General features: G+C 47.2%; 1 protein-coding gene across 1 annotated transcript in view; it reads left to right on the forward strand.

The window, feature by feature from the left end:
* Positions 1 to 22,081, forward strand: part of PTPRS (protein tyrosine phosphatase receptor type S) — a 156,347-nt gene that overhangs the window by 89,657 nt on the left and 44,609 nt on the right. The window contains 4 exon segments of the mRNA XM_066983830.1: positions 5,117 to 5,227; positions 18,416 to 18,685; positions 20,826 to 21,112; positions 21,114 to 21,408. Coding sequence (XP_066839931.1) covers positions 5,117 to 5,227; positions 18,416 to 18,685; positions 20,826 to 21,112; positions 21,114 to 21,408 — 963 coding nt within the window.

The following is a 22,081-nucleotide window of genomic DNA, read 5'->3' on the forward strand; positions in this document are numbered from 1 at the left end:
TGCAAAACCAGCTTTCTACTTGGAAGGTCCAGCATTCATGTGAACTCTTCCTCTTTTAGTTTTCCTGCACACCCAGTGCTGTTACTCTGCCCTGGGCAGTGGTCAGCCTCCTGAATTTGCTCACGAGCTGTTAGAACAACAGCAGGCAAGCCAGCTCCTGAGCACAGATGCCTCCCTCAGTCCTAATCAAACCTCCGGGAGCTCTCAGAATTATTCAGAATATATTAATGTGTTTCTGATCCTCCTCTAGCACCAGCCTGCTCCCCCTAAATTGAATATGAAGCTGGTTAGATGTGAAACTCCAGCAGTGAAAATCTACCATCTGTGTCCCTGCCGCCAGTCAGACTGCTGTTCTCGCCTTGCAAGTCACCAGATCTCATTTTGGTTCAAATTGTCACCTCTGTCCCAGGTGTGGGCCATCTTGTAAAAGACGTTTTGCTCCTCACCTCCGTGTCCCATACGCCAGGGTTAGAACTGGAAGCATCGAGGAGGCATTGCTTGGCTTACCCTGCTCTCCAAGAGCTGCTGACAGCCTATTTCCAGGGGCAACGCCGATGCTTAGAGGGAGCAGGGAATAAGTAACCTACAATCACATTAACACAAGGAGGCAACAGCTGCCATTGTACCCTCTGTAGCTCCAGTGTGTTTCTCCTGTATTATAGCGAGCCTTTGCAGGAATCGCCAGGCCTAGCCAAGGCCGTGAAGCCTTATAGCAGTGGGTGATGCTGGGGTCTCTTCCCCTCCTCTACCCTCTCCTCATTAGCCTTGTTCAAGATGTGTGCCACAGATGGCAGATTTTCGCTCCAGTTTTGAGACAGAAGGATGTATTGGAGGCTGTTTTTATTTCCACTGAGTTGATCTATAACCCTTTGCTGCTTTGTCTCTCTCTCGCTTTTTACAACCTTCCTGCCGTCTCCCGTGTGGAGATCTGCCCAAGTACACGCTCCCCTCACCTCTTTCTCTTTCAAACGCTGTCTTTCCAACCTTTGTCCTGATAGCTAACCAGCCTGCTTTATTAACCTTAGCTAGTTCCTAACCCTAACTAGATGCTAACTTTTTCTATCAAATAACCTAACCTCTTAACTAGAAGCTGAGTATAACTAGAATCTAATATCCTAACACTATAACGCCTCTCTTCCCTCCTCTCCTTTGAAAAATAGAGGTGTACTGTAATCAATACCTATGTATTTTTACCTTCTATCCTGAAAATGGAGGATTGAACCGCAGCACAAGAAGGATGAGCAGGGCTGAAGGAGAAGGGAAGGGTTGTGGTGAAGGCAGAAGATGGACACAGGAGGCTTTGGCTCCTGTTCCTGCCTCTGCCACAGACTTCCCTCTGTGACCGTGGGCAAGTTGCTTCACCTCTGCCTTGGTTTTCCCACGTGCAAAGTGAGGGAAATAATACTGCTGTACCTCACTAGGGGAGAGGAGAGTGCGTAGGCTGACATTTGTCATGTAACGCACTGTACAAGCCTCGGCTGGGAGGTGCTGCAGAATGACGGCGCTGTTACCGTTACAGAGAAGCCCTTGCATTTCTCCCTAGTAAGAGGCAATATTTGGAATTGCGGAATCTGCCCTGTTCTCAGGATTGGGGTAAAAAAAAAAAAAAAAAAAAAACAACCAATCAACCCCCCTTTTTTAATTAGCTGTGTGACAAGTGTGAATGCCGCTGTGAGCAAAAGGACCTGCCGGGTTTTCAAAGGAAGATGGTTTCAGGCTCGAGAGGTCAAACAGGGGGACAGTGATTTTACCACTGACTGGGGTCACCAGCCACAATGTCACCTCCTCTCATCTGTGAGACCTGCCAGGGCAGAAAACTCATGTCAGGCATTAAAGACAACTGGAGGGGGTTTGAATAAAAATCACCCAAGGGATGCAGTCAACAGGCAAGCATAGCAGGACTCTTCTCTCTCAAAAAAAAAAAACAACCCCTCTCCTGCACTGGCATTAGGGAGGCTTCTAGAGCAGTAGCACGAGGTACCCCTTTCACAACCTTATTTAATGCAGAGCATCTGGCTTCAATCTCTGCTGTGCAGAGCTGCTAAAGGATAACTGAAGGTCCTGCTAAGGACATGCATTGAATTCCTCCCACATCTGTGCCAAAAGCTTAAGCTTGGAACTGGGAATTCACTGGCAGATCTGGGATCAGACCTGCAACTCTAAATGTGATGCAAGGTACCTGGATGTCCTTTCCCTGTCTTGGCTAACATCATCATAATGCCGACCCTTTCCCCCCAGGGTGATGAAGACAAGTGCAGGTTCATCATAAAGCAAACAGTAATGTTAGCTGAGAGCTTGAAGGTGTTCTTTCCATTCTTAACAACAAAATGGAGCCAGTCGGAAGAGTTTTCAAGCCAAGTGCCAAGGAGGTTCTGTAAAGAGCCAGCAGAATTGGACTGCTTTTTAAAGGGCATCCCCACCTTAAGTACCCCGAACCCTCTTCAGTCTGTCCCTGCAATTCACGATGAGACAGTACAGGAAGTTTCCTACTGGGAACTGTCTTCCTTGACTCAGGTCCTTTTCCCACAGGCAATCCAGGTGTTTGGGGTTTTACAGTCTTTTCACTTCTTTTCTTTGTTTTCTTTGCAGAAGGTACACCGATCCGAGGTAAGACACCCCCAGCTCGCTCACTCACCCACTCTCCAAACACTTCTCTCCACTCAGTTGCTGTTTCATTGACCTGTGCTCAATCCAGATTCTTGTTGTTGTTATGTTCTCTTGTCCTGCTTCACCTCTGGATATTTATTTCTCTTTTTATACCTGTCTTTATTTTATATATGGTTATAATGTCTGTTTCTGTTTGCTGGGTGCACTTGGTAATATTGATACTGTTATTCTAATGACATCTCAGGCTGTGCTGCCTCAGATTTATGGCAGTTTTAAGAGCTAATCTCTCCAGGACTGCAAAGGACTGAAGTTTATCTTGGGCATTAAATGCTATCAAAGCTTGGTAAATACTTAGGGCCTTCTTTTGATTGGTGCAAAGCGCTCCTGAGCCATTGATTGTGGTGAAACTTTTCCAGTCCTTTGCTCAGGCAGATCTTCAGCACTCCCTATCTCTGTGTAGTCGTGTGTTTGGCTTCAGAGCCATCTTCCCCTTTCCACTCTCTTACTTGTAGGTTTTTCTGGGAAAGATACCCATGGTAAGTAGTTTCTGCACTGTCTCTTTAACGGAGCCAAAAAGATGTTAGACCTCAAGCTGTCATTGAAATTCAGCAAGAATTGGGTGCGTGCACCTTGGAAAACCCTGCTTTGGCTTTATCTACCCTGGCAAATTTCCAAGTCCATAATTCTCTGTTGGTAAAAGTAGTAGGAGGTGCTGTAGGTGAGGTATTTATTTTTTCACACATCATCTCTGTTGGCTCCTGGCAAGTGCTGAAAACTCACTGGACTCTCTACAGTATAATTTCCACCATTGCATTCACCAGCAAAGCCGCAGTGGTCAAGACGAAAGGGGTGAGTCCTCATTCCTCTGGTGTAGCTGCTTGCCCGCACTTCGTGTCCTGTTCCTGCTCTGGAGTGTGGCTTGGTCTCCCCTTGCGTACACTCAGACAAGCAATGCTCATGAGTGATGCGGAAGATTTGTCTGGAACCAGTCGAAGCAACTCACAGATTTGTCCAAATAAAAGAAATTTATAGAAGAAGTCCCTGTCCAGCTGTCCACCCAAGTGGAGCTTTCAGATGACAGAGCATGCTCGAGCTTTAATTCAGTATGAAATATGCTCAGCTGATGTCTCAATGTGAAGCCTCACACCATTTGGTTTCCAGCTCCTTTTGTTATACTGAAATACCCGGAGATTCTTTTGAAATTAATTTTTGTTTGCTTCAGTGTTTTTTTTCTGGGGGGGTTGTTTTTTGTTTTAATTCTATCTGCCCTGCCTTTGGGAGCTACCAGACACAGTGGATCCTGGTGGGAGTTGCACTTTCACACCCCATCCCTGTCATCAATACTTTCACAGCCTCACGTCTTCCCACGCAACATCCTTTTTCACCCATGCACACACAGAGGAACACGAGCTCCTTGTCCTCCTCGTGCGAACACATTGGTTTTCCTTCCTGAAGAGGCTGTATCTGTAACCAACAATGATATCATTTGAACTTTTCTCGCTTAAGATTTTATCAGTAATATTACACTGAACTGGAATTGTTTGGTTTTTATATTTAGGGATTTTTTTTTCCAGGGATAGCAGTTAAAAGTCTTAGCACATGCGAGGTCTGTCCATATCTGTAGTATAATCATGTACTCATAATACTCATAATGCATAAAGCATTTGATAGCCTGTTGAATTATTTATGTAGTATGTATTTTAACTCAAGTTTTGCAGGAGCGAAGCCTTTTGAGGTAAATGAGACAATTTTCTTCCATGTACTTACATGCAGCATATCTGCATGTCTGCTTACAGGGGTGTTTAGTATGGCTCTGAATTCATTCTTGTGAACTCCAATAAGGTACGGGTTTAAGAAAAAGCTTCGTCCTTTTGGCCCAGTTTGTGTAAACCGCACATGCAATTCAGGAAATCCAGTGCAGTATTTGCAGGTTTTTTTCTCTTGGAAATATTCACTAGCAGTAACGTGATTTTCACTTTATTATCTCCTGTGGGATTCCTCAGAATCAGGTATTTAGGTACAAAACAAAGCCAGCATTGGTAAGAATTCTTCAGGGTTCCTGGGCAGTGGGTGACAAATCCTTTCACCTTTATGGTCACTGCTTCAGATCGAGTAATGGGAAGCTGACTGCCCTCTGACAGATTTCTGGGAATCACAGTAATACGGATTATTGAAGTTGATTTCAGGAGTTCTGGTGCAGGATATCTGCATTGCAGAAGTCACAAAAGTTGGTAATTCTGCTCATTATTTCAGTACAGAGAGAGGCACTTAGTATAGAGGCGGGGACTGGATTTTCTCTTCCTGGTGGCTCTGTGTCCAGCCGTAACACTAATAGCTGATGTTGGCAGGGCTCCTTAGTTCCAGATCCCCAAGGCCAAGACCCCCAGGCAGCGTTCCAGTAGGTATTCACCCGAGGGAAGGAGAAAGCAAGACCTTGACACTACTGCTCCCTCCTAAAAAAAAACAAAGTGGTGATGATTGTGTTTGCTGCGGTCTTCTCTCCTCGCAGGTGGCCTGCAGATTGAAAGCAGCGAGGAGACGGACCAGGGGAAGTACGAATGCGTCGCCAGCAACAGCGCCGGAGTGCGCTACTCCTCACCTGCTAATCTTTACGTGAGAGGTAGGGAGCGCATCGGCTCACAACACTGGCAAATATCTCCCTCCCCGTGGCCTTCCTTTGTCCCCAGCTCTTTGATTCGAGCCCGTCCCTGAGTGCAGGGGAAGCACCGGTGGTTCTTGGTTGGATCCTTACGGTGCACTACTGAGCTTGCAGGGGGATCCTGGCGCACCCTGACTTCTCACCATTGCACGCCAGAGCTGCAGGGCAGCAGTACAAGGCTGTGTCACCCTCACTGAAGTCAAGCGTGACCCAAAACAGTGTGCCCGAGTATCTGCTGCCATCAGTCTGCAGGGCCCAGAGAAGAATGAACAGCTTTGGCTGCCGAGAGGCCGTAGTCCCCTTTCTCACAAAGGATCCCCGCTCTCTGGAAGTGGGAAGGTTCCAGTTCTGCTGGTGTGGGTGTGAGAGGAGGGGAGGACCCTCTCAGCCCCCTCCACAGAACTGTTTCTCCCCTGGATCTTCCCAGATCACAACAGGAGGGTGCATTCTCACTTCTTGCTCGTGTCCCAGCTGGTTTTCCCTTTGCCAGCAGTAATTTGTCGCTGGTTCCTCGGGCATGAACACTGGCCATGGGCAGAGACTCGCAGAAAGCTGGAGATGGCCAGCAGACATCTCTGCCGTCAGTGACAGATTCCTTTGCCCTTTTAGCACCGGGAACAGATGACAGGGGGATTGGCTTCTGCTAATGCCCCCTTGATGTTCTCACACCCAGCAGGCAATTGCCTTTCTGCTTTCTTTGTTCTCTTATTTTAATCTCTCTGACCTGTAACATTTTGTGTGTAGCTTTGGTTTAATATCTTTCCACAGCAAAACCCTTTTGGTAATGAGAGAGCAGGGCTGGTCCTTCTCGCTTTTTTAAAAAAAAAAAAAAAAGAAAAATACCATTGGGAGGAAAAAAGAAAAGTTACATCCCAGTAAACTGTTCCCATTTCCATCCCATCGACAGAGGAAGCGCCTCCCACCTACACTCACGTTAACTCTGCAGTCAATGCAGAGCCATGCTCCTGTGTGCACTCCTTTCTCTCTCTCTTTCTCTCTCTCTCGTGTCTCACGCTCACTAAATCACATGCACATGGAGAGAAGGCTTTTAATAATTTAATGTTTCCAAGCTAAATTTTTAAATAGCCTTTTGTGGCCAGCTGGAAAATTGCGTTTGAAATTTGCCCTGTCGCTTGGACCCTGAAATTCTTCTTTTGGGAAAGTAAATCTGGATCTGATACTAATTCAGGGCTAAATCCTTCGCAGACAGTTTAGCTGGAATGTTTTGAGATTTAAAAAAAAAAAAAAAAAAAAAAAGAAACAGGAAAAAACGTGGGGATTTTTCATTATTCTTTTATTTACAAATCTCCTCTACCTTTCTGGCCACTCGGAAACTACCCTGGAGACAAAGGTTGTAGCCCTCGAGTTGTCTCCCCACCTGGCTAAGGGCCGGCTCCAGGTGGATAGATAGCCAGCCCTCCTTCTGTCGGAGCTAGCCCTGCGTGCCCGAGGCCGGGCTACCAAACAAAGCCAGCAGTTGCCGGCCCAGAGAGTGCAGAAAACGCCGTGTAAGCAAGCTCGGCCTGTGGTTTGGGTGTTTTTCATGCTGTTTAATTCCTTGTTTCTTGTGTGTTAATATCGTGGAAAGGTAACAAAGTTCTGAAATGGATCTGCTTTGGTGGGAGGGGAAGTTCATGCACATTTTTCTTCCCGTTTTTTGTTTTAAAAGAGTCATGAACACTCCCGTGTTTCCAATTGACTTGTTTCTCCCATAACATGCTTGTCTCTATAGAGCACCTGGGATAGGAGTTGTAAGTTTTAACATTGCAAGGAAATGTTTTGGTTTTGGTTTTTTCTTTTCTTCTTCTAATTATTTCTTTTTCCTTATTCAGTCCCGTTGTGGAGCTAGTGCAAGCAGAGCTGGGCGCGGGGCTGGGGGGAGCCGGGCTGGGGGAGCGGATTTCCACGTGGGGCTCACCTCGGTGCCAGGTCCCTGCCTGGCACGGCCTCCGCTCCCCCTTCTTTAAAGAGCAGATGCACGTAAAGAAGTGAGAACTCCTTTCTGGAGTTGGCATCCCCGTCGGGTGCTAATTCCGACTTAGGATTGCTCACGGTCTGACCTCTTTACAGAGCTTGGTTGTTCTTAAAAGGGACCTAGCTGGATGGGAGGGGGAAAGCTAGGAAGGCAGGAAGGAGGGTCGTTACTATCTTCATTTTTTTTCCTTTCTTTTTATTTTGGTTAAGAGAAAAAAAAAAACAATCAATTTGCAGCTGACAGCCTTGAGAAGGCCTTTTTTTACTCTCTCTGTGTTTCCCCTATTTTTCTCTTCTCCTCATGTCATTGTGTTCCGCATCAAACCCCCTTAACATCCCTCAGAGCTACGAGAAGGTTGGTGTGGTTTTTTTCTTTTTTACTTTCTTTACCCACATTTTTACATTCTTAAGAGAAAAAAATATATATATTTATAAAAAAATAAAAAAAAAAAAAAAAAAGAGAAAAAGCAAGAAATCTTTAAGATGAGCGAGACCCGCCCGTTCCCGGGTCTCGCAGAGATGAGTTGAGTTGCATTGTGGGCCTCTCTATGCATCCTTTGGTAATGTTGCTGAGTTCTTGCACTTTTTTGTCGTCATGGTTACCTTGCCGTTTGGACATTGGGCCTGATGCATGATAGGAGAATGTAACAATCTTCTTTGCATGCCACTTTTTAAATTAATTACGACTTATTTTTTCTGTATATAAATATGTATAGTTTTTTTTTGGTTTGTTTTTCTTCTTTTTTTGACAATTCTGGTTTATTTGAAGTGGATTTACTCTTACTTTCTGAATTTTTTGTTCTGTTGGGTTTTTTGCTTTCTCTTGATTTCCTGTTTCAGTTTCGATTGGTTATGCTGTGCTGTAGTTTATTCCAAACGCATTGTGAGAAGCCAGTGTTCCTGCCCACCCGGTGGTAACTGAACTCCTCAATCCCTCCAGGAGGAAAGGAGTCACACAGCTCTAACGCCTGTCCATGGAAGCCCTGCTATTTGGGACAAGCCTTTGTTTTGAGGGGAGGGAGGGATCTGGGAAGTGGAAAAGATGGTAAGAAGCCAGGGTTTCAGTTCAAGAATCAGAGCAGACCTTGGGTCACCTCATTACTTGCCAATTTCTTGGAGGTGTGGCTGCTGTTCCACATCCTGCACACAGAGAAAAACCCTGAGCCCTGCTTCGAAGAGCTTCCCAAGCCATCCAGAACTGGTAACTGCCCCTTTCCCAACGCTGATACCCAAGACACTGTGTATGGGAGCTAATCTGCTTTCGGACCAGGATGTGGAAGGACAGAAAGCTTCCTCCCGTGTTACTGAAGCACACGCAGTTGTCTTTCCTTTAGAGCAACGAGCCCCGCCGTCGGGCTGTGCCCTGTCTCATCAGCAGACCTCGGCACAGCCCCTTGCAGGAGGTGATGCCTCGTCCTTGCGGCGTCAGAACCGAAGGGCAGCCGGCCAGCTGCCTCCTGCAGAAGGGTAGCTGGATTTCATGGCTCTGCCTCTCCCCATTTACCCTCTTTATTCCCTGTCATTTAACCATTATTGCCTGCCTTACGGGCACCTTGAAAACCAGCCTGCGTGATTATCTCAGAAATACCAGCTCCAGATAAGGTAGAGCCCTCCTTTTGAAAGGAATGTGAAAAAAGAAATGCAGCAGTGGTAGACACGAAAGAGGCTGCTGGGACACATCTGGCAGCTGCATCCTTATTGTAAACAGCAATAAGAAGTCTGACAAGTTACATTCTAGCTGAAAATGCCTCTTTTCCCTCTTCTCATCTCCCTGTTTATCCCCATTAAGCTTCTGTTGCCTCCCATGTGTGCATCCTGAGTGGGCGAGCCACATGGGATAGTAAACAGGTGGGTTTTTTGCAGTGTGTTAGTTCTACCATTGGTGCTTGGTGCTTTTGCCCTGTGCAGAATTGAATGCCCTTCCTTTCCCTGTTTATGCGTTTCCCTCTGCCCATCAGTCCTCACTACTCAATAATCTACCAAAGGAGTGGCTTTCCTAGTGTACAGGTATTAAAGCTGTGTGATTTTTGAGAAATCCAGTGCAGTATTGACACAGTATCTGTCTCTCTCTTTCTCTGTCTCTCTCTTTCTTTCTGTCTGTCTTTCTCTTTTTCTTAAAATACTGAGATTTCAGTGCTCGGACCCTCAGTACTGGTATTCCCCCCCCCCTCCTTCAAGTCTCTCCCCCTCTCCCCTTAGATACAAGGGTACCACTCCGAAATGCTGCACTGTTGATAATGTCTTTCTAAAGCGGCCAGCTGTGGCTCTACTAACTTTGACTAACGCCAACAATAGCCAAAGGACATCCCCCAATCCCAGTGTTCTATTTAAAGAAAAAAGAATAAAGACTTGTTCTATTTAAAAAGAGCAAGAGAGAAGGAATAGTATTTGAAATGAGGTGTTCCCATCCCACCTCCCTCCTGCCTAGGACTAAAAGGTGATAATCACCACTAATCACAGGATTTTCCTTCATGAATAGGAGTTTGAGTTTCAGGATTTAGGTGCAATTAAAAAGGGATTTACACACCATTTATTTTTGTATTTGTTTATTTTATCTTTTATAAAATACCTCTAACATGCCCAAACTGCGCTGCTGCTGCTAGAATCACTTGTGGTGTGAGAAGGTCTTAAGATTAAATTCTTCCTTAAGAGCCAATAAAAGCTATAATAATATCAACAACAATAAACTAAAGCTAAATTGGATGTAGGCACCATAGGCTGGAACGGCACCAGGAAGGGAGACACAGACTTGAAACCTGTCTAGGAGAGGTTACCTGGTTTGCTAGAAGTTACAGGCATGGCCTTGCAATAATTGGCGCAGGGTTTGCATTGCATGTTATTACAGATCAGATCATGTCACAGTCCAAAATAGCAGAGAGTCCACCATCAGGGAATTTCCAAGGTCAAAATGCAGAAGCATCTTCGTGGAGACCCGAAAAGCAGATCAGGAGGTGAGAGGAATCCTGCCACTGGCCTGGGCTGTATAGAAGTTTCTGACCTAAGTCAATTGTCCGAATTTCACTTGCAGTCAGTGTAAGGAAGCACGCAGCTCTGTCGGGCAAATCAGCACATCTTAAGACGGAGATGCTGATTTTGTGGGAGCTGTACAGCTCATCTGGCTTGCAAAAATAGATGCGTCTCTGTATCCCTAGGGACACAAATACCATCAAAGTTCTTGCCCTTTAGTGATTGCAGGAAAGGACTGCTTTGAAGTCCTGGGTAGCAAGAGGTGTCTTCCTCACTGATGGTGTTCGAGAGCTTTATGCCTCTGCGTGCACAGTGCTAGGCACCAGCTTCATACAGGGGAGGCTGGTTTCAGAGCCTGGCAGTTCTCACGGCTAATCAGAAAGCAAACGGCTGGGTACAGCATCCATGCAGAGAGCTACATGGCCTTCCTTCAGCTAGGGCACAAGGGAAACCTTCCCGGCCTTTTAACAGGCTTTGAGTCTTGCCCAGAAGGGCTGAGATGCTCACTCCGCTTTGGCACATAAAACCAGGTACGATCATTCATAACCTGCCTGTTTTTTTACAGGCATCAGTGAGTCAACGCGCACGGCGTCCAGGCTTTGCCCCAGAGAGGGTGGATGGCTGCCTGGCCAAAATCTGTGGCCGCAGCTGTTCTGCTCCCTTGAAATGGAGCAATTTGTAGCTCTCCTCTTAATTTTGAAAGCTTTAAACTCTTACCTCTGTTGCTCTATTTCGATCCAAATAGCCAGCTGCTTGGCTCAAGATAGAGCGCTGTGCAAAGACTGAGTGTCTCCGCACGCTCTTCCAGATTACAAATGGAAAGGAAGAAGGAACAATGCACCGTAGGGCTGTGTGGGCTGTGCTTTAGCAACCTGTGCAGAGCCGCTGCTGTTGGTACAGGACAAATTGTCTTGGTTGAATTTACCAGAATTAAAAATTTTACCCTATTTCACGCAGCGGTGCCCTGTCAGGAGTTACAAAAGGCAGCAGTTGCGGTGCTGTAGGGATAATCCTTCTTCCCTCTGCTCGAGATTCTTGTTGCCGTGCTCTTTTCAAGCACAGAGGGTTTTAAATGGTTCGACAGGCATTTAAAAACAGCACAGTGCACTCCCTGTGCCTGCTTAGGCCTTGCCTCTTCTGCTGCTGGAGTCAAGTACAGTGCTTATTCACCCCAAATCAGGTTCTGCAGCCCCCTTCCTGCTGAGAACATTGCAAATATTTTTTCAAGGCTGTCTGGAAAACCTCAACTCATTGAGAGCCTGAAGATGAAAACAGGCCAGGGATAAACACATAATAGCAAAACTAGTTCCAATCAATTAAAATAAAAACCATAGAAAATGCAGAAATTGCATGCCTAGGACCTCAGGAAATACAGCTTCAAAATATATTAAAATGTGACTAATTTAACGAGTAATTTAGCCCTTAGCCTGCTCCTGGGTTAAGTTTGGCTCCTGCGTAATTTGACCATTAAATGAGAGCCGCTGGTTCCCCAGCCGGTCCCTCCGTAGACAAGTGGAACGGTTGCTAAGCTGTTTAACTTCCAATGCCTTTTACAGGTTAGAAGGAAATAATTCCAATTGCGCTATAGATTTAACAAATGGCCACGAGGTCAAAGCAATCCTTGATATTTTAAACCGTAGGAGTTTTAATACCTTTTTAGACTTGCATTGATAAAGTCTTTAATGGAAGAGGAGGGAGGCAGAGCCGCCGCTAGTTCGTACAGCTGCCCCTGTAATGCCGTTTTCCAGGCACTGGAGTTTCGGGAGGGCGAGCTCTGGTACAGTCCTTGTTGCATTAGCACTTCCATGGGTGGGGGAGCGCCCTGTCTGTGTTTGGGGTGTCCTCAGCTCTGAAATTCTAGTTCAAAAACCAAAGCAAACAAACCAATTTGCTGTGTTTCTGCAGAAGGATTTCTCAAGGGTATCAGGAAATGGAAATGGATACAAAAAGCCACCCCCCAAAAAGAAAAATCAAAACTGTATATCTATGTATATCTATGTATATCTCTATAGAGGGCACTTTGCAGGAACACTGTGCTGTACTGATCTCGAAATCTCTGCCTGCCTGTGTCTCTTACACCTTTTGCATTGCTGTTCTCTTTGTTTTAGGGGAAAAAATTAGATTACACCTTGTCAAATTAAAATAACAAAAATGAAAGAGCAAAGCCTGCGTTTAATTTTACAGATCTTCTTGAGAAACAATTGGGTTCCGATTATTTTATATTCAATCCTGTAAAAAGCAAGAGAAAAAGAAAAAAAAAAAAAAGAATTACAAAAGACCAGAGATGTTCAGCGAGCCTGTCACCCAACTAATGTGTTTTTTTAAGAGGAAAAGTGACAATGATTGGGAAGGTAATGGATTTCCTTAGACCAAAACCAAGCCTTGGTCTCATTCTTTATTTATCCAACTATTTACTTATTTATTTTTATTTACCATGAAGGAAATTAGGAAGGAGATGGGCATGAGGAGGGAAGTATCTCGTCCTCTGGAGGGACGGAGGTCGGAAATCCAGAGCCGAGCAGCGTCTCGCCGCAGTGGAATCAACTTGGAATTGGAATGGGAGAGGGAGAAGGCAGAGGCGGCTGCACGGACAGCCCAGGGGCAGGGACGGACCACCTTTTGGGAGGGGAGGACAGGTGTAATCTAAGCTTCACTAATAACGTAGAGGCTGCACATTATTTTGGCACCCTTTCCCCTACCCCTCCTCATTTTGGAGCAAGACGGAATGACTCCTGTCTCACCAAAATGGCCAATAATGTCCGCCTTCTCACCTCATTTGGAGCAGCAGCTTGCTGAGTGTCAAAATGTTTAATACCATTTGGTTTTGTTTGGTGCTTTCAACCAGTCACTTCACTTTCTTTTTCTTTGTTTTTTTCCTTTTCCAATTAATTTATTCTTTAAGATATGAAGTACGTTTCTCTTTTGGTTGGTTTTTAATGTGAATCGGGGTTTGAAGTGATGGGTTCTTGTCTAGGACATTCTCCTTTCCCCACTTTTCCTCCAATGTTTTTCTCCCTGAGCTAATCTGGAAAGGGCTTAAAAAGTGGAACCGGTAGGTTTCCCCAGCACGAGCTGGTCGGTTGGTCCTCAGATTTCTTTCGCTAGCAGCATCCTGGGAACACATTTTAAGGATGGATTCTGGTGTTGCAAAAGTCAACCCTGGATCTCCCAGTGTCTCTTCCGATCAGGTCTGTAAATCCGTCCCTTGCCAAATGTCTCTCACCTTGTGGACCCCAGCTGTCTTTATAACCGAGTGGTGTGGGGGGGGAACCTTAGTGATGTTGATTTCCTTTTCATTGGAAAGAATAATGCACCAAAAATGCCACTCACAGAACACAAGCTGGGGTAACCTCTGCAGCCATGAGCAGCAACAAAACCAATTGGCTTTGCGAGTGAAAAGTTCTGGATCTGTTCAGTTTCTCATGTAAGTTAAGTTAAGCAGAATTTGGGGTGCAGCTTTGCTTCTGTGAAATACTTACCAATAATATAAATATAAGTAATACTTATCCAACAATATAAAACAAAAAACTAACTGGACTTAAGAAATCTTTCCGTGCCTCGGAAATGGCTTCTCTGTGCTGCAGTAATTTGACTTGCATCACAAATGTCCTGCTCTAGTCCTAAAGCCTGCTTCTGTCAGTAATGAGCTGTATCCTTGTTTGAAAAAAGCTCCTGAGAGTTTTTTGGCCATTGAAAACGTGTCTTTGTGTGTGCCTGCTTGTGTGTGTTTATCAGGAGATGTTGCACATGCACATGGAGCATGCACGTCTGTATGCATGCAAGGTTGGCTTTGGAAAACAGTTGGGACAAAGCTGTCATGGAAACCAAACATCCCTGAAGCTCAGGGCTAAGGTGCTCCTTGAAACCAGTGGCAGCTGGAGGCCTTGGCCTGACTGCACCCTCAGCATCTGAAGGGAGAGAAGAGAAGCACATGGAGATGTCGGTGACTTGCAGCCTTTGCATTGTGTTGTCACTGGAGGTGTTTTTAACCTGAATTCTGCACAATGGCAGACTGCCTTAAGAAACACGAGGAATCTGCCTTGTAGCTCCTGTAGGGTGGTAAAGGAGTATTAGTAAAAAAAAAAAAAAAAAAAGGCTAAATTTCTGGAAGAGGAAAGATCTGCCCTGCTCTAGAAATGGGGTGTTCCTGCCTGAGAGAGAGCTCAGTGCTAGGAAAGAAGAGATCAGACAAGCAAGAAATTGCTAAGAGCATCAGAGAAGTGGTCTGTAAAGTGGAGCCCTGGCTGCCCCACCACAACTTCCCCTTTCCAGAGAGGGCAGTTCTTCCCCTTACCTCCCCAGTCTCTTGAATTTGTTGGATGGCAAAACAAAAGGATTCACTTCTCTGCATTTTTAGATGGAAAAAATTCACTTTTTCAGCTGCTGTGCTTGAAACGCAGCTGGAGCCAGAGCTGAAATTGTTCTTGATTCAATCTCTAGCTGCTCTTCGAGCTTGCTTCCCACCACTGCTCTCTTCCTAGGCTCTGACCTAAATGCTGACCCAGAGATTCTCAGCTTGAGAAATCTCATGTCAACAGTCAAATCAGAGTGGTATGGCAATTAAAATAAACAGCGACATGGTTCCTGGTATCCAGAGACGAGCCCTACAAGTATTTCCTGTTACAGAAACTGCTGTTGTCACAGCCCTGAGCCCTGGCAGGGATGTATCGAGGGACTCGCTGAGATCTCCAACCTCAGCTAGCGTTGGAGTTATTTTCACCTCCTGGACCAGCGTGTGGATGTCTGTGTATCTGTACACACAGCAGTGTGTAGCTTTTTTTGAACCAGGATGCACGACAGAAATGCTGCCGCCCCTTTTGTCCTCGCATCAGCCCGCCACTACCCCTGCCCCAAATCCTCCCCTTTTCACAGAAACACGCCGTGTCTTCAGCTGGCACCCAGATGTGCCGGTTGCTCCCCGTTAGTTGTGAAAACTGCAATTAAACCAGCAGAGCAATTACGCTGCCCTAAAATCCCACAGAGCTGACCTAAAACCCTAAGCCCTGGGTGCAGCGAGGTCGGCGGGGGGAGAACTGCTTCCCTGCTTCCCTCTGGACGTGGGCACGCAGAGGAGGCCGGCTCATTGCTGGGCTCCGTGGTCCTGAGCTTGTGTTTTGTGAGTGGCTCTTCCCCGTCCCTGCCCCAAACACGCAGACGGCAGCAGGCTGTTCCCTTCAGGCTCCGATTCTCAGCACTCCGCCATCCATCGAATGATGCTTTTCAGTTATTAAATTCTGGTTTGTTCTTCCTTTTTGTTTTTTTTTTTTTTTTCCTTTTTCCCTTTTAGTTTGGTTTCATTTCTTTGCGATTAGCCTCGGTTTGAATTAATTGTCTTGTTCTGTTTCCATGACAACTCGGTGTTTGCATCCCACCTGCCGTTGTTTGTTGCTGTCGATGCTGTTTGCTGACCGGATCTTGTCCGGCCTACGTCTCCCCATTTCTCCTCACCTCTTCCCACCCTGCCTCTCCTCTCCAGAAGGTTACACTCAGAAGAGCCATCCCCACCCAGATCTGTCTGCATGGTGACCCCACTTGTTTCTTTTCGAGTTCTCTCCATCTTGTCTCAGACTGTGACCGGGGTGGTCTTCGCGTGGCTCCATTTTCTGAAACCTCCCGCAGCAGACAGTGGAAGGAAAGACGGGGTAGGCCACAAGGCTGTGCCCTCGTGTCCAGGGCTCCCGATCTTCAAAGGGGTATGACAGGAGGGAGCAAGAAGCACGTTGCCTGCCCTCGTGAGCCAGTGCTGGTGCCAGAGGTTGTGCAAACACCACAGTACTCCCCTCACACCTTTCTCTAAGCAGAAAGTCAGCTTCTAGTCACAGCGTCCACGCGAGTTTGTGGTCTGGCCCTCCACACCCCAGGCCTTTCCCCACTGCACCACGGGTGAGGACGTGCTGTCAGTTCCCTTCACAAAGCTGTGCACGTGGGATGTCTCCTCTGACATCTCTGAGCTCCCAAGGCCCCAAAGCTGGAAGTCCTCTCTTCCTTCCCTGTAACTGTGCAGAGAAGGATCCTGTAGCATGCTGGTAAGAGAACACCTTTCTGTGAAGATATCTCCCTGTCAGTTTGTGGGAGGAAGCAGAGGCCATATTTGGCTTTTGTTTAACAAAACGCCACTAAATGGAAAACAGCCACTATCTCTCCTGGCAGCGCACTCCCCATCTGAAAAGATCCATAATGTTGAGCGGCAGCCAGGGGAATGGGCTGGAAGATAAATACCAGAAAAAAACGAGGACATCAATTCCAAGGGACATCTGAAGGCACTAGGACGTGGGAAAAGAGATTGCAGGCTTAGCTCTGGTGTCTTTTGCATTGCTATTGCATGGATGCGACCGTTGGTGGTTTTAGAGAGGTTGTTCAGAGGGGTTACCTGGGAAGAGGACACCAGGGACAAATATTTCTCAGGCCCCCATCACCCCTACCTCTCCCGTCCCCTTGCTCACCCTTCCCGAGGGGTGTTTATCGCATGGCTCCCACAAGCTGGGAGGATTCCCACCCTCCTTTTTTCCTTGGGCTGCTGCTGTGCCTGCAGCTTACTGGGGTCTGAATCCTTTTGTCCCTGCTTACAGGATGGGACCTTGCCTTCAGCTTCCTCCCTAGGGCCTCTCTCAGGCACTTTATTTTCTCCTTTGTCCGTCCTCCTGCTTTCACCCCTGAGGAAGAGCATCCACCTCGGCCAGCTCAGTTAGTTCAGAAAATGGAGCCAAGGAAACCACCCCCTTCCCTTTGCGTCCATGTTCTTATCGTGTAAGGTCTGGAAGCTGCATCCACCTCTCTGCTAAGGAGATGCACAGAACATGTCACTGTTTTCTCAACGTTAAAGTTTCATTACCTTGTTTTTCTTATTAATTCTATTCTATTTATTATTCCGCCAGGGCTGAGATGTGACAATGTGAGCCACCACATTGGGTCACATCAGCTAGAAAAAGTATGCAGCATTAAAGTGGGTTTCCCCCTCCCCTCCCTCTCTTTCTCTCTCTTCTTTCTCCCTTCCCCTCCTTGTTCTCCTTCTCCTCGTCTTCCTTTCTTTCTCTGTTGCTCTCTCTCTATTCAGTTTCCATGTGGGCATTTGCTAGCCGCCCATAAATTATATTTCTCTGCATTCTCCTCTCTCTCTCTTTCTCTTTCTATCTTTTTCTCTGTCTCTTTTTTACCTATTTTGCATGATGTTTGTGACTCTGAGAGCTGCATCTATCAATGGAACCGTGTCAGATCTTAAAGAGGCTTCGTTAGGGTTTCTATACCCGAAAACCACAAAAATTTCATTAGAGTTTCTCATCTTTTCCACACTCTGTCTCGCTCCAGGGGGACTGCATCCCCTTGGACGGTTCTCACACGCAGACACCAACTAAATTCTGTCCCGCTCCGGGGACTCCCTCTCCCCCCTTTTTTTTATTTTTTGCCTCTCTGCTTTTCAAGTGGTGTCTCTCCGGCATCTGGGGATGTGATACTTCTCTCTTGGTTGGATTCTCTGGGTCACAAGATTTGGGCCTTCCTAACAAGGCAAAATCTTGAGAAGTTTCCACCTCCGTGCCCGCCTTCTCCTCGCCACCACCCAAGGCTGCAGCATCCCTCGCCCCCCGTCGGGCACGGAGCCGGCCCCTCTCTGGGGACGGGGGCAGCCCCTGGGGTGTCTCCGAGCCGTGGTGGTGGAGGAGCCGATTTATTCGGCCGCGGGAGAAGGTGATAGGGGAGGATGAGCTGGACCCCACTGGAAAAGGGGAGGAGCGGGCTTCCCGGGGCGCGGAGCGGGGAGCTGGGGGCCCCAGCGCCTGTGGAGGAGATTTTCGACGCTCGCCATGCCAGCTCTTGCCAGTAAAGATGAGAAATTGCTAATAAATTTTTGTGTCTTTATCTGTGCTGTGATGGGTCTAATCTTGATCAATGGAACCCTGTTGCTATGAAATATCGCTTTTATGTCTATATTCTATATATTGTTTGTGAAGTACAAATTTATTTGAAGTTTAATTTTTTTGGTTTTTGGTTTTTGATTTTTTAGTTTCTTTGATTTTTGTTTTGTTTTTAATGAAGGAAGAAAATAAATGATGACAAACCCCATCTGTATTTAAATTATCTTTTACTCTTTTTTCTTTTTCTCCCTTTTCTTCTTTTTCTTTTCTTTCTTTTTTTTTTTTGTTTTGTTTTATTTTTTTGTTTCGTTTTTGTTCTGTTTTGTTTTTTTGTTACCTCTGTGCGTCTCGTCCACAGTTCGCCGCGTGGCCCCTCGCTTCTCCATCTTGCCCGTCAGCCACGAAATCATGCCCGGCGGCAACGTCAACATCACCTGCGTGGCGGTGGGTTCGCCCATGCCATACGTCAAGTGGATGCAGGGAGCGGAGGACCTGACGCCCGAAGATGACATGCCCGTGGGCCGTAATGTCTTGGAGCTCACGGATGTCAAGGACTCAGCCAACTACACGTGTGTGGCCATGTCCAGTCTGGGAGTCATAGAAGCCGTTGCTCAGATCACGGTGAAATGTAAGAGAGTGTGAGCACACCTGCGTGAGCGAGTGCGTGGGTTCCCCGACGATGCATGTTTGTAGGAGCGTGCATGCACAAGTGCGTGAGCTGCTGCATGGGTGTACGTACGTGCAAGGCACGTGTTGGGCGCATGGTCTTCACGGAGCGTCTGAGCACGTGTGCAAAGAGCTGTGGGCACGTGTCGTGTTCGTGCATGTGAGCATTTGTAGATAAATGGCCGTGCCGGTAAGCCTTCGCCAGTGCATGAGTGCGTGTCGTCGTGCGACTGCGTGTGTGTGAGTTGTGGTCCTGCCCGTGGCTTTGTGTGCCTGCATGGGGAGAGCCCATGACTGACCTGCACGTGATGAATGTGGGGACGTGATTATGCATGAAGCACGCTTGTCGTGCATGAGTGTGTGTGCACGTGAGTCAGCAACGTGGCTGTATGGGCATGAGGGTGCCTGACTGCATGTATGTACGTCCGTGGTGGTACAAGCCCGTATGTATATGCGTATGTGAGCATGAGCAGGAAGACAAACCTGTGCACCGTGCGTGCCACGTGCTGGGATCTGTGCATGCGTCTGTGGGGATCCCGTGCCCAAAGGAATCCCCAGAGAATGGGATGCTGGTGGCTTGAGATCTTCCCTTGCTTCAGGACAACTGGGCTGTCTGTTATGAAGAAAATTGATTTAAAGCCCTGCATGCTTGTTTTTGTCCTGGGATATGGGGCTGGCTGGGCAGTTTGCAAGGAGCCTTGGATGGCTTGAAGCCTGCATGCCATCCTGTTCCGAGGTTAGAGATTCAGCCAAGGCCCTGAGGATCTCTGACATGTATGCCCTTGCAGTAGAACGTAGATCCAGCATCTTAGTGGCCGTTGTTGCCTCAGCAAGAGGGGGAATATCCCCAGCTTCCAGCTAGCAATTTCCAGGAGGAGCACGGGTGCAATCTTCAATCTATTCTGTCCTCAGCAGGGGAGTATTAAAACCCAAGCGGGATGCCCCTGTGGTTGGGTGAGTGTAGAGCTCGGTGTATGAGCTGGTGTCTGCTCTGAGTGATGGCATTGCCCACGAGGGATCTGGGGGAGATGGGGTGGGAGAGGATTCGGAGGGGAGGGGGAGAGGAGGAGAAATACCTTGGAGAAGGGGAGTGGTGAAGAGAAACCGTCCGGTTTGTGTCGGTGCCTCTGACTGAGGGAGACCTCACCGTAGAAGTGAGTAGGTAGGCACTGGTGAATCTTGACATGACACCGATCCTGTGCTTTTCACAGGGATTGGGCTTACGTGCTAGAGAAAGGATGCCCACGGCTGGGCTGAAGTGCTGTTTATTCTCCTGTTTTCTTCCTTCCCTTTTTTCCATCTTACACTATTAATTTAAAAGGCTGATAGATACATTGCTTCTGCTTCCAATTGTCCTCAGGTGTGGAATCTTGCCCTGCTGGTACATTCTGCCTTTTGTCATTTTATTTCACTGCTATTTCCCCTTTTGTTCTTGTCTGTAAGCATCTGCAATATTCCCCAGTCAGAAGATGAAATGAGAAGTTAGAGCTTTAAGGCTGCTCAAGCCTAGAGAAGATGAGATTGGAAAGGGTCTAAAACAAGTAGTGAGGAAAAGGTTAAAGGTTTCCGGCATTCAGCATGCAGTCTCCAGCAAGTTTGTCTTTTGGATGAGTGACAGGAGATGGACGTTAACACATTTGTGGATTGAGGTGAAGTACTGCATGTATTTATGGCTTTCTAGTTCTGGAGAGTACAGTCCATGCTGTACTGTTACCTGCACGCTAGACATGGAGAAATTCAGCAGTGCCAGAGCTGGGTAGCCGGTGCTTCAGAAGATCTGATGATGTGCTCTGAAAGAGCTCTTGCAAAACCGCTTTTCCTTGCTGCCCTGTGAGCCAGCGGATGTTCAGCTGAAGTCTGTGCTAATGATTCCAGATGTTTAGCTGAGCACTTCCCTTTTGATGGAGCAGTTTAAGGAGGATAATAGAGTGTATAACTAGGTTCATAATATTTCAGCGGCACTTTACTGAACTGCCGCTCTGTGATTGGTACTGTGCCTCTGGCTCCTACAGCCCTAACTAGCTCAATTAGGCACCACTTCAACACACCTTTTTTTTTTTCTTTTTTTTTTTTTTTTAACGTCTGTTCTTCCTAATCCTCAGCACTCCCCAAGGCTCCTGGGACACCAGTGGTGACAGAGACGACAGCAACAAGTATCACCATCACCTGGGACTCTGGAAATCCAGACCCCGTGTCCTACTATGTCATTGAATACAAGTCTAAAAGCCAGGACGGACCATACCAGATCAAAGAGGACATCACCACCACGCGCTACAGCATTGGGGGGCTCAGCCCCAACTCTGAGTACGAGATCTGGGTCTCTGCAGTCAACAGCATTGGGCAGGGGCCTCCCAGCGAGTCAGTGGTCACTCGCACAGGGGAACAAGCTCCCTGCCAGTGCCCCCCGTAACGTGCAGGGACGAATGCTGAGCAGCACCACCATGATTATCCAGTGGGAGGAACCAGTGGAGCCCAACGGGCAGATCCGTGGCTATCGTGTGTATTACACCATGGAGCCTGATCAGCCTGTCAGCAACTGGCAGAAGCACAACGTGGATGACAGCCTCCTGACCACGGTGGGCAGCCTCCTGGAGGATGAAACCTACACAGTTCGGGTCCTGGCCTTCACCTCGGTGGGAGACGGGCCTCTTTCGGACCCCATCCAGGTTAAGACGCAACAAGGAGGTGAGCACCTGTGTCACTAACCTTGGAGGCACTGGGCTGCAGGAGGGAGAGGTGGTGGCTTATTCCATTATCCAGCTGTGGCCTCTGTGTCACCAGACCATTTTTTTTCTTTATTGGTTCAGTTCGGTTAAAAAAGAAATAACTTTCTAGTAGGAAGTTTGGTCCAGCAGCTGGAGCCCAAAGGCTTGGCACATGATTTTCATTCTGTCTTTGCTCACAAAGGTTGTTGCTTAAATGGGTAGGGCAAGCAATTGTGCAAGGAGAACCTGGTTTTGCTGTTCCATGCTTCAAAGCGAGGTATCTTCATGTTTCCAGCTTCTAAATGTCTTCAAAATAGACCTGAAAACACTCACTGCCCAGGGAATGGTGAAGCTGAACTCTTAGAGCACCCAGAAGCTACCTTCTCAGAGCTGAGCGGCAATGGGCTTAATTTTGTCTTTTTCTAAAAGCAGAGTAAAACAAAGCTATTATTGTCACAGCAGATATGTTTAGCTGAGAACAAAAGGTGTTCTATCACATATTGTCTCCCAGCATTGCTTTGGGTGCTCTGCTCACAGGAGTTGGGTGCTGGTGAGGAAGCCCTGCCTTCCTCAGGAACCTTCTGCTTCCTGAATCTCCTAATGCTGGGGAAGGGCCATAACCTGCACTGCCAAGAAAGAGGCATATGGTCCAG

This window comes from Anser cygnoides, chromosome 27 (assembly GCF_040182565.1).
Source record: "Anser cygnoides isolate HZ-2024a breed goose chromosome 27, Taihu_goose_T2T_genome, whole genome shotgun sequence".
In the NCBI taxonomy this organism is placed as follows: Eukaryota; Metazoa; Chordata; class Aves; order Anseriformes; family Anatidae; genus Anser; species Anser cygnoides.